This window comes from Polypterus senegalus, chromosome 8 (assembly GCF_016835505.1).
Source record: "Polypterus senegalus isolate Bchr_013 chromosome 8, ASM1683550v1, whole genome shotgun sequence".
In the NCBI taxonomy this organism is placed as follows: Eukaryota; Metazoa; Chordata; class Cladistia; order Polypteriformes; family Polypteridae; genus Polypterus; species Polypterus senegalus.
Window position 1 is genome coordinate 18,163,476 of NC_053161.1, and position 13,432 is coordinate 18,176,907.

General features: G+C 38.7%; 1 protein-coding gene across 2 annotated transcripts in view; it reads left to right on the forward strand.

Annotated features, from left to right (window-relative positions):
• The window catches only part of ppm1h (protein phosphatase, Mg2+/Mn2+ dependent, 1H), a 293,957-nt gene that overhangs the window by 122,058 nt on the left and 158,467 nt on the right, over positions 1 to 13,432 (forward strand). Inside the window, exon 1 of one of the 2 annotated variants that reach the window (XM_039760844.1) lies at positions 13,095 to 13,130. The exons of the other annotated variant lie outside the window; for it this stretch is intronic. Within the exon in view, the coding sequence (XP_039616778.1) occupies positions 13,117 to 13,130 (14 nt within the window). The 5' untranslated portion in view covers positions 13,095 to 13,116. Of the gene's footprint in view, positions 1 to 13,094; positions 13,131 to 13,432 lie in introns of those variants that run through there. 2 annotated transcript variants of the gene reach the window in all.

Sequence of the window (13,432 nt, forward strand, 5' to 3'; positions counted from 1 at the left end):
TTCATGTTTATCTAATTTATTCCATGGAAAATTCTCTGTAATGGCTTGGGGATCATACAGGTGCTCCCTGTTAGAAGAGAGGTGAGCATTTATGGTCTTCTTGGTTAGCAGTAGTTTCTACCTTGCTGCTGTCTAATGAAGTCCAATTTATCCAGTATCTTTCCGATTGTGTAGTCATGAATACTGACCTTTTGCTGAGAGAAGAGAAGCCTGCAGTTCTTTGGATGTTTTAGAGGCTATTTTGTGTCTTTCTGAATGATTTACTATCTTCTTCTTTCGGCTGCTCCCGTTAGGGTTCGCCACAGTGGATCATCTTCTTTCATATCTTTCTGTCCTCTGCATCTTGTTCTGTTACACCCATCACCTGCATGACCTCTCTCACCACATCCATAAACCTTCGCTTAGGCCTTCCTCTTTTTCTCTCCCTGGCAGCTCTATCCTTAGCATCCTTCCCCAATATACTCAGCATCTCTCCACTGCACATGTCCAAACCAATGCAATCTTGCTTCTCTGACTTTGTCACCCAACCATCCAACTTGAGTCGACCCTCTAATGTACTCATTTCTAATCCTATCCATCCTTGTCACACCCAATACATATCTTAGCATCTTTAACTCTGCTACCTCCAGCTCTGTCTCCTGCTTTCTGGTCAGTACCACCGTCTCCAACCCATATAACATAACTGGTCTCACTACCATCCTGTAGACTTTCCCTTTCACTCTTGCTGTTATCCGTCTGTCACAAATCACTCCTGACACTCTTCTCCACCTATTCCACCCTGCCTGCACTCTTTTTTTTTTCACTTCTCTTCCACAATCCTCATTACTCTGTACTGATCCCAAGTATTTAAACTCATCCATCTTCACCAACTCTACTCCCTGCATCCTCACCATTCCACTGACCTCCCTTCTCATTTACACACATGTATTATGTCTTGTTCATACTGACCTTCATTCCTCCTCTCTAGAGCATATCTCCACCTCTCCAGGGTCTCCTCAACCTGCTCCCTACTATCGCTACAGATCACAATGTCATCAGCAAACATCATGGTCCACAGAGACTCCTGTCTAATCTTGTCTGTCAACCTGTCCATCACCATTGCAAATAAGAAAAGTCTCAGAGCTGATCCCTGATTTAATCCCACCTCCATGTTGAATGCATCCATCACTCCTACCTCAGACCTCACCACTGTCACACTTGACTTGACTTGACAAATCCTGTATAACTCTTACATACTTCTCTGCCACTCCTGACTTCCACGTACAATACCACAGCTCCACTCGAGGCACCCTATCATATACTTTCTCTAGGTCCACAAAGACGCAATGCAACTCCTTCTGGCCTTCTCTAAACTTATCAATCAACATCCTTATAGCAAACATTGCATCTGTGGTGCTCTTTCTTGGCATAAAACCATACTGCTGCTCACTAATCATCACCTCACTTCTTAACCTAGTCTTCCACTACTCTTTCCCATAACTTCATGCTGTTTTTCATCAATTTTATTCCCCTGTAGTTACTGCAGTCCTGCACATCCCCTTATTCTTAAATATCGGCACTAGTACACTTCTTCTCCACTCCTCAGGCATCCTCTCACTTTCCAAGATTCCATTAAACAATCTGGTTAAAAACTCCACTGCCATCTCTCCTAAATACCTCCATGCTTCCATATGTATGTCATCTGGAGCAATGGCCTTTCCATTTTTCATCCTTTTAACACACTCTCCTGGCTTGTGAGTATGTTTCTATCTTTATCCTTTATCACCCTAACCTGCTGCACATCTTTCCCAGCTCAGTCCCTCTGTCTAGCCAATCGGTACAGGTCCTTTTCTCCCTCCTTAGTGTCCAACCTCTCATACAACTCATCATACGCCTTTTCCTTAGCCTTCACCACCTCTCTCTTCACCTTGCGCCTTATCTCCTTGTATTCTTCTTTGCCGTCCTCTTCCTCTGTATCTTCTTCTTCTTTTTTCAGCTGCTCCCGTTAGGGGTTGCCACAGTGGAGCATCTACGTTGTCCGCATATTTACTTGGCAAAATTTTACACCGGATGCCCATCCTGAAGTAACCCTCCCAATTTATCCGGGCTTGGGACCGACACAAAGAAACACTGGTTTGTGCATCCCCTTGTGGACTATGGCCAGCCAGTCATCCCAGCCAATACCCTCAGGCCGCCAGGTGGAGCTCTCCCTGCATGATGGCGGTGCCCCAAATGCCAGCAGGGAATTCTGGACATTGGAGTTTTTATCCACAGACCTTCTGGATACCACAGGGGCCCATAGGGGAGGCTGCAGGGAGGCCCAGAGAATCATATGTGCCCTATAACCCAGAAGTACGTCTTAGTCACAGCGACAGGGGAAATGACTTACTTTTGGGATAAAGAAGAGGACTTTTTATCTGACCCAGAAGTGATAGGAAATCACATGGACTGAAGGATTGGAAACACTTCCAGGTCAGGCAATATAAAAGGACGATGGGAAATCCCAGACGGTGAGCTGAGCTGGGTGGAAGGGTGGCAATGCGTCTGGGAGTGGAGGATTATTGCGTATTATTGGGAATTGTGTATTGTTTATGAGTATTGTGGAGAGGAGGGTGCTTTGTACACTGTTACTTAATAAAAAGTCAACTTATTGGACTTTTACCTGGTGTCTGATGTATTGTCTGAGGGTTCAAGAGGACGATAGCGCCCTCTATCTGTCACACCTGTAATTGTGTTATCCTCTTCCTCTGTATACTCTCCTATATTTCTTAATTTCACCACCAGGTTTCCTTTTCCTCCTTCCTCTTTGCAGATGTCACGCCAAGCACCCTTCTTGCCGTCACCCTTACTACATATGCTGTAGTTTCCCAGATGTCTGGTAACTCTTCACTGCCACCCAGTGCCTGTCTCACCTCCTCCCTAAACTCTACCTTGCAGTCTTCCTTTTTCAACTTCCACCAATTGATTCTTGGCTCTGCCCTAACCCTCTTCCTCTTCTTGATCTCCAACTTCATCCTACAGACCACCATCCCATGTTGCTTAACTACACTTTCCCCTGCCACCACTTTGCAGTCTTCAATCTCCTTCAGATCAACTCTTCTGCATAGGATGTAATCTATCTGTGTGCATCTTCCTCCACTCTTGTACGTAACCCTATGTTCCTCCCTCTTCTTAAAATACATATTCACCACAGCCATGTCCATCCTTTTGGTAAAATCCACTATCCTCTAACCTTCTTCATTCCTGTCCTTGACACCATACCTATCCATCACCTCCTTGTCTCCACTGTTCCCTTCACAAACATGTCCAGTGAAATCCGCTCCAATCACCACTTTCGGTCCCTTGGGTACACTGTTCATCACTTCATCCACCTCACTCCAAAAATCTTTCTCATCCATTGCACACTCAACTTTCAGTGCATATGCACTAACAACATTCATCATCACAACTCCAAGTTCCAGCTTCATAATCATTACTCTGCTTGACAATCTTTCCACGTCCAAAATACTCTTCACATGCTGTTTCTTCAGAATAACTCCTACCCCATTTCTCCTCCCATCCACACCATGATAGAACAATTTGAATCCACCTCCAATCCACCTGGCCTTACTCCCTTTCCATTTAGTCTCTTGCACGCACAATATATCAACCTTCCTTCTCTCTATCATATCTGCTAACTCTCTCCCCTTACCAGTCATACTATCAACATTCAAAGTTCCTGAATGATTTACCATATGTCTGTGAAATAGGATTGTTAGGTCAGATTAGATTCATTACTGTTCCAACTGTTTTCCTTTCTCATCATCGTTTGGTAGAAGCCTAGAGCAGTAGACATGGGTTTATAGCCCTTTACAGTTAATAGATATCGACAACTCTTATCTTTTCAAGAATTTCCTCTGGTGTGGCATTGTGTGATTGTTGATTCTTTGTACTAAAAACCTGACTTGGTTTTCAGTAATGTTAAAAATAAGTGAGGTTTATATTGAGCAGGGCTGACTGTAATCGCCTAATTTGATAACTAAAATCAATCAGTCTGCTCTAATTATCTTTTTGACTTGATTGATATCACAAAGAACAATTACATTTTCACAAACAGCACCAGTTACTACTGGATACCTTTGCTCATTGGATACATGAAATAAGTTTTAAGAGGTGTTGTTTGTTAAGTAAAGTGCCCTTTACCTAATATTAGATTTTGGTTGAAAACCTGAAAATAGAGAGCAGAAAGGGTGCATATACTTTTTCACAGCACTGTATATAGTTTTAAATTAAGTGCAGCATTGTGAATGCCTGAGGTAAGTCATTGTTCAGATTTTCTATCAAGCACGTTAGCTTATTCACCTGACTGGCACACTCAAGGATATCGGGCCCATGGTGTAATTTCTCACACAGAGGACTGTGCTGTTAAACTACCACTGTATGTGATGATTTAGATTCCCAAGCATTTCTAAAAGCTTGTTTCACGCTGCATTGTGTGTGCTGAAAGTAAATGATGCAAGACATCCAAGGCTTCTGGTGCAGACAGTCATTTTCTGCCTTCATTAATTTGAGATTTGAATCATTTCATCCTCTAATGGACGGTATGTGTTGCAAATGACAAAGTCTCTTGTTTTGCATCACGCAGCATGGCTCCTGAAATTGACAGTGGCAAGAAAAAAAAAAGCACTTGCACTCTTTTGACCATATAAGTCATTTGAAACAAATTTAAAGTCTTTTCCACTTTAAAGAAAGTAATAAGAGCAGTTTGGAACAAAAGCAGGCACTTGGTGCACACAATGCTTGCCTCTGATTTGCTTTTTCCTTCAAAATCAGCATGCAGCTGATTTTTGAGAATTCCAATCTGTAGCTCACTGTGCAGAGCAATATGTTATGCTACCACCCTTGGTGTTAAAAAGTTTCTGACATAATACTTTGATTTTTCTTTTTTTTTTAGCAAGACTTTGTGAAATTATCCATTTTCAAAAAGCTTGTGTTTTTCTTAGATTTAGATCCTTCTTGTATTGTTCACATTTTTATTTTACACATTTGTATAATCTTTTTCAGTGTTTTGGCACTGTCAACTGTTTTTAAAAACATTTTAAAATTCCATAGACAGAAGTATATCAGTTGAATTCTTTGGATCCCCAGTGTTGCCTTTCCTGCATTTCAGTGAAGCTGTCTCTTATTTTATCACTCACAGTTTTAGTATCCAATTGACTAGTTCTGTAAGAAACATTTAGAGAGTCCCACAAAAGTGTTTATAGTGGAGGAATCTGTAATCAAATTTCTTAATAAGTTGAGAAGAAGGGTATTTTAGTGACCACACATTCAGGGATCTTTGTTTATTTAAAGATTGTGTTGTGTCTGAACCTCACTTTTCTTTGCAGCCAAAGAATGGCCAGCAAATACTTATTTTGTCAAATTCTGCCCAGTAAAGAGAAAAAGAAATTGCTCATAATTAAACATGTTGCTTATTATTATGTGCCTTTAACTAAAATATCAATTAAAGAAGAATAAAATGTTTGACACTTTTCCCTTTGCTAATATGAATATGCATTGGTATTTATTATCTGTTTTGTTACCAAGTGAGTACACCTTCACTTATAGATTGTCATCTTTAATTTTTTTTTCCAAAAAGGCAAACTAGCAAATGTTGTGGTTAGCAGGGCTGGATTAAGGTGGGTGCTATTGATGCTGCAGCATTAGGCCCATTCCTGAAATAGGCCCAGATGAAAAGAGATGAGAATTTTCCGGATGCTGAAAAGTTTTCCTTTTCTATATTAACCTCAAAATAATTCTTAGAATGAAATTTGGAGACCGACTTTCAGAAGCCTAGACACAGCATTACTTATTATACAGTTACTATTGTTCTTTGCGCTGTGATGTAACTGTAACGTCATTGTGTTTATTCTTAACCAAAGATTTCAATTTAATGCTATCAATTTTACGTTAAACAGTTTACTTAGTAATTTAGCTGCGTTTTTTGCAATATCCTGGGGATTCTTGCCACTTTATTATTGTTCGGTAAGTGCCGCATAATAAATTTTTCACCTTGAAAGTTAGTTGTACAGTAAAAATCAATGGCTATTTAAATGGTTATCTGTAAAGGTAAAACTAAAAGCCGGCCCGCAGGCCCGGCATGGATGTTTAGAATTTTTAAAAGCCTCGACAGGATTCTGGTCTATTATGAAATTTAAATCGTGGACAAATTTTTACCCTTAAAAGTCTGAACTGAGTCACTTTGACCCAATGTTTCTGCAAATTAATTTTTTCTTACTCTGTTTCGTAAGACAATTGCGAAATGTTGTGTATTTCAATGTTAGGTTTTCTGCATTAAGTGCACTTTTCAGACAATTGCTATTGAATGTTGATGTTCTATAGTTTGATGTTAATCTCAAGTTGTTACAATACTACATTGTTATTATTATTCACGTTCATTGAAGGCTGGCTGGTTGCGTCGCAAGCAATTAAAGCTCCTTGGTTGGTCTGAGTGCGCATGCCGAGAAAAAATTTTTTGCACTGCAGCATCAGGCCCAATTTCGTCTTAATCCGGCCCTGGTGGTTAGATGTACAACAACTCATTCTGGACTGATTAAGCAAAGGTTTCTGGATGCACCCCAGGCAGCCATCCATTTGTGTACTAATTTAATCCAGTTCTATAGTTGTGTGGTAGGAAAACAAAACCCAGTGTAATGAGAAAACAATGCTAACCTTTGTACCACAGGCTGCATTTGAACCACCAGCATGCATAAAATACGAAAAATTAGAAAACATCACCAAGTATGGAAATAAATAGCAGCTCCATAACAAATAACAATCTCTTAGCCCTCTAAAACATTAACTAGTGGTGAAAGTTATTCAAATAGAGAAGCAATAAATTATTAAATAAATAGCAGCTTCCTAATAACTAACAATTTCTTAGCTCTGTAAAACATTAGCAAGTGGTGAAAGTTATTCATATACAAATGCAAAAAATTCTAAAATAAATAATCTCTTATTGAATCCGTTAAACATGTACTTCATCATCTGACTTACATTAACTCAATGGAGAATTGTTTCTGAGTGGCATATAGTGGCTCAAACTAGCATTCAAGTACAAATGATGCTCAAGTCAAAGAAAGCATATTTATTAAAAAATGTACTTAGTAAAAGTAAAAATAAGTACTCAAGTGCTAAAGTTACTTTGACTTAAATTAGTCACAATTAGTAAACAATGTGTCACACATATATGCATGGGAGGCAGCTAAAGGGTCTAAATGAGAGTAATTCCACACCAGACCAGGGGGTGGCAAAGTGCACTGACCTATTTTCTTACTTTCCTGCTGACCATTTACGGGAAATTCCCTGGCTCTGATGATGTCACTTCTTGGCTCCAACCTTGATGACATCACTTTCGGCTCCGGATCCTTGGATGATGTCACTTCTGGTAAAGAACCCATGAACGAAGAGACTTCTGGTCCCGGCCCTTTTGATGACGTCATGTCTGGGTCTGAGCCTATGGAAGAGGACCCTTCCGTTTTCGTTCCTTGATGACTTCAGTTCCTTTTCTGGCCTTTAAAGTCGTCATATTCGACTAAACTGATCAGTTCTGTTTTGGACTCCAATCTGTGCACATCAGTGCTATTAATTTACCCTTTTCACAGGAACATTATACGGGTGGCTGCCCCAAACCTTTTATGACTCCTGTCTCTGGTTTTTGTGACAAATGTTATTGTCACATTAAAAAACATGTAGTATGTCCTTTCAACAATTTGTAAAAGTGAAACAATTTTAAATATTGTCATACATTTTACACCAGTCAACTGATTTTTAAACTACTTACAAATCAATTCAAAATGCTCCGCTGTGTGTAATTAAAAACACACCCATCTGCATGTCAGACTAAATGAACTTTGAAGAGCCAGCTTTCACACACAGCCCTCCCCCATGGTACATTATATAACTGACAGCTAGCTATTGTGCTTTGATTCATACACTAAGAAATTCTGTGATCATTTTTTCACTCTATGAACTAAGCTGATTTGATAGCTATTGTAGATACTACGTAGTACTACTGCTACTATTGTAGTATTGTCATGTGTATAGAGTACAATCAAATTATTATTTACATGTCTGACTAACATGCAATTATGTCATTATTTTCTGGTGCACTGAGAAATAAGAATGTATTAAAATATTACTACTTTTAATTACTTGGTAATGACATCAAAATTGGATATCAGCCAGCATCAATTTGAAAAATGTATGTATTTATTTTTTTGGCAATAGTGTCAAATATAGCTTGTGAGTTACTGAAGTTTCAGGGCAAACGTTGATGTTGAAGTGCCATTCAGAAAACAATCAGAGGTTGGTATCTCTACAGAGAGTAAGATGGTGTGGTTATCTGAGGGAATAACAGTCTTGCAAAAAATAATTTTTGGGATGCAACCCACCTACTGTATCCCTGTTGACTTTAAATAAATTTCCACATAAAAACAAACACATGATGGTGTAAAAAGGAAACAAATATAGTCACCATGTAAAGCACGAGGCTGCCTTTAATCAGACTCTCTAATCTGCTTTTTCGAATACATGGAGTTCCTTAGCACTGGTCAACTTGTGAAAGCAGTCACCATTTTATAGCCTAAGGACCAGAAGGGGCAGAGTCAGTTGCCCTCACTGGGCAGTTTCTCAGCACTGTGGAGGAAGAAAAAGACAGATAGATAGAAGCTGCCCCCCTCTTGGCCCAGTGTGGTATCACATTCCTGGGAAGAACTTAGAGGGAGATTCTCACATGCCCATGTATGATACGGGCAAACAAGCTAAAGAACAGAAGAGAGCAACCACTTACAGTGGCATGCTCTTGTAATTTGGATGTGGAATTTATCTATGGTGAAATTTCTACCTCTTTTGGGGTACAAAGTTAGTAATATGTAACTGTTATTTTTTCATATTTAATCTAACATTGACTAAATTTGAGCCCATAGAGTGGGTTTGTGAGATTGACGACAACTAAAATGTTTGCTCCACTCTTTAGAATGTATAAGTCGGTAGAACTACAGTATGTACCTGTTAATCTGAAGTGGTAAAAAAAAGTTGTGTTTGCTGGCTTGTATGACTTTCTTCAGCAAACCACATGTCTACACTCTGCATTACAGTGATGTCCTCTGAGGCGAGCACTCCACAGGTTTCTGCTGAAAACAATTAATATACTTGTAGCGAATGGCCAGAGAATAGTTTCTCCCCTGGGCTGACGGAGGGCAGCCCCCTTGGTTTCCAGAGGGGCCATGAGCCATGAGCATGGGAGCTCAACCCTGTTAGCGCCCATGACCTGGCCACCACTAGAGGGCGCATGAACATTTACAGGGCCTTATTTGGCTGAAAGAAGCTCGTTGGGCAACTGGAGTCCTTTCGGGTGCCCTATAAAGGGACAGTTGGGAAGAGGGAGACAAAGCTTGCCTGGAGGAGTGGAGGAGAAAAGAAGGAAGAGAAAAAGAAATAGAAGAAAAGAATTGTGAGTTGTACTGTGCTTTTGGGACTGTGATATGCTTGTGGGAGACGGGGAAGATTTCTCCCACAAGGGAGGAAAAAAATAAAAGTCCTGCGTGCTTGCACTTGTATCTCCTGCGTCTGTCTGTCTGTTGGGGTTGACATTCACATACTGTAGATGAGCATGTATTTGGTATTATTTTGCTGTTAAAAAATGATGACAAAGAACAAGCTTAAAAAAAAGAGAGAGATTGAAATAAGAATTAAATCAGTTCACTCAGAGTAAAATTGCCATTGTTAATTTAAAACTGATGTATTTATTGTGCCTAGAAGTAGCATAAGAAAAAAGTAGTATACAAGAAGACACAGGAAAAGGTCCCCTATTATGGTGCCACACTTTTCTGTGATATTGTTAGGATACTCATTCTTAACTAACTCCTCAAGCACTCCTCCATTTATACATATATCTTTGGGATAGTTACTGAATTTACCATTGTAATGTCCCTTGATAATTATAATGCAGTTGTAAGTATCTCAATAACATTCTATTTAAATAAATACTCTTGATTATATTTTGAATTGTTCAAAGTGGCACAAACAGAGGAACAAATATTAGTGACACATTAACATCACTTTTCTGTTACCATTTTAATATTTAACATGATTCTGCATGTAATATCTGACCGTCTTGTTTAAAAGGAGTCAGTGGTTCATCGTTTTATACTGTTTATGGTACAAGATTACGCAAGTCACAGTATCTAGAGCTTGAACGCTGGCGTTGCCTATCTGCTCTTAGAGATAATCTATTTGTGTAGTCTTGGTAAGAAAAGTGGGTCCTAGGTCATTTTAATGTCCATGAATATAGTGTGGTTATGTACTGTAAATGACAAGAGCAGCTTGCTAAACGTTTTATCAAATGTGAAACATTCTAAATCTACAGCTACAAGTTATATATTTTACTGCAATAAGACAGCATACACAATGGTTTCATTCTGTGATGTACATTAATAAATTATCCCGGTATTAAAAAAGGGAGACTACCACAATATAATCTGTATTCCATCAAAGCATTTCCTAATTCATTTAGTGCTATTCATGTCTGAAGGGATAATCTGTAGTATCTGTAAATATTATAGTCCACACATCTGCACGTATCGAAAAAATAAATTAACAAAACATGCATGCAGGTGGTGGTTATGATCATGGAGGTTTCCTTCAGGTCAATGTATTAAACTCAGGAGCTGAGACTCAGTTATGCAAGCTTTGCTGTGCGCGGTATCACCTAATAGTCTATTAGCCTTTTTATTTGCTTCTGCGAGGTGTCTGATGATGGTAAATGTTGAGAAATCTGTATGAGCACAGTGAGAATGTGCATACTCCACACTGTGGTGACTCACCTGGAGCATGAAGCTGTCAGGCAGCAGAAATAAATATTGTGTCCAAATTCTACCCACGCATACATTTTCATTATCACTCTCTGTACAGCCTGCCTGTTCTCCTGGTGACTGCATAGGTTTTTCTCCAGGTAGTCCTGTCCGCCTCCCCTTTCCCAAAGAAATGTATGTTAAGTGGTATATCTGAAATAGCATGAAACAAGTAAATATGAAACTGTATGTATGTAAGTGTGCCCTTCAGCAGGTAATTTTAAATATAGATTAAAGAAATAAACAATAAGCATTAAAAGTTTATTGGTATGTATTTTATTTGTTTATTAGTACATTAAATCATTCAATTTTTGTAATTGTTAACTAATTTTATTAGGAACTAAAATTTAGGTGTTACCTATGAGCTTCCAAAGAACTTGCTATTAATGGTACAAACAGATGTTAACAAAGGTTTACGAGTGCCTTCCTCTTTTGTTTTAAACATCAATGTAGGGTTAGATAAAATGGCTGCAGATTGAGGTCTCGACTAAATATCTGAAGTCCAAAACTTAGATAGTGAGAGAAATGTGCCAGCTACAACAATTAATGAGACACTAGAAAAGTGGAAAGCTTTATTTTCAAAATGTTGAAAGAATGTGGGAGCTCCACAAATCACCATGGGTGGTCATTTAGACTCTGAAGAAGCTGATGCATCACATGCACAAGACGTGGCTTACCATAGACAGTTCTGCCGGTCACATGTGCCAGTCAGACACACCAAGTTTCTGTGACACAAACACAAGTAGCCACTCACTAAAGGCACCTTTGCCAATATTTTAAATGTGGTATGTATCGCATTTATTTGTTTGTTTGTATTTTCATTACGTGTCATTTTGTCATATTTTAACTACACATTATACATAATTAGTGTAAAGCATAGGTGGTTGTTTTAGGTAGATCTACACTTTAAAGAGCAAAGTGAATTATTGATATTTGGCTGACATGAATTCATTTTATTATATTGGTTTACTCCTTTGCCAGCCTCCATTTCACAGCATTTATCCTAAAGTGCAGTTCCTGTGTAAAGAAGCTTCACAGACTCTGATTTTGAAGCATGATAATGTCATCCTGTTTATATTTTGAGTTTGTTACTCGAGACAATGACCAAAAAACAGTGCCAATGTCATCCTATTCCTTCCATGAGAACCCTAAATACAAAGAGGACTGTTTCATTTATGTTAGGTAGAATGTCCAAAGGGGGCTGGGTGGTCTCGTGGCCTGGAACAATAGGGCATATTTTTTTTTTCTCTCCAGCCATCTGGAGTTTTTTTGTTTTTTCTGTACTCCCTGGCCATCGGACCTTACTCTTATTCTATGTTAATTAGTGTTGTCTTATTCTAATTCTTACTTTGTCTTTTTATTTCTCTTTTCTTCATCATATAAAGCACTTTGAGCTACATTATTTGTATGAAAATGTATAAATACATGTTGTTGTTGTTGTTGTTGTATTTATATTTTGAGTTTGTTACTCAAGACAGTGACCAAAGAACAGTGCTGAGGATCAATATTTTTTTCTTATTTGCTTGTTTAGTATGAGTATGTCACATATGATGCATTTGGCAAACAAATTCACTCTTGGTGAAGAAGATAGCAGTATTGCATGGGACGAGTGCTCTTTGATCCTGTGGAAATGCCATCTGCCCTTCACTGCTCTTGCCAACTTGTTGCTTTTCCAGCCTTCTGAGTATGTGAACTCCAACAAGCAGACTGATCTAAAGAAATGCATTTTGTCTCTTATCAGTTCATTTTTTACCAAAACCTGCCTTTTTAGCACCTAAACACTTGAAGTACTAACAATGGAGGCTTGAAAGCACAAAATTAAACATACACGGTACAGAAAGATAATTGCAAAAAGATTATTATTGTACCAACTCTTGCGTATTACTCCAAAAAGCTAATTCTGACATTAGAGGACATATCAATTGCTCATGAAGATGGTTTGGTTGACCAGGAGACATGTTTTTAGTTGGCAAACCCTATGGGCAACAGCAAGGGAGCCAAGATCATAGTTAGAAACAAACAAAAAGTCAAAGCCAGAAGAAGGCAGATTGAAAATTACAAAATTCAAGACTCAAAGCTAAGGTAAAATCCAGTCCAGTTGAAAAAAAAGTTATAAAACCCAAACATTCCCAAATAAACTAAATTCAAAATGCCATTGATACAGTTCTTTACTGAAGATTTATTCTGAAACTAGAAGTCAAACTAGAGGATACCTACAATGGGTCTTGGTTAACCAGCAGGAGACAAAGACTACAAATAAGAGGAAATGTTCCATATGAGGTGAGGTTATGAGTGGTGTCCCTCGGGAGGTCTGTCCTGGGTTTGTTACTCTTTCTGATTTATATTAATGGCATTGATTTCCGTATTGTTAGTAAACTTGTGAATTTTACAGATGGTACTGAAATTCAAGGAATCTCAAATAGGAAGATGTGGGCAAGCTTTAGGCCTGGAACACTTGGAAAATGCAGCTTAATGTAGAAAAGTGCAACATGCTACACATGAGGCAACAGGAACATCAGTTATAAATACAAGATGGGTGACACTCTCCAAATGGAAGCAACTTCCAAAAAGGATTTAGGGGT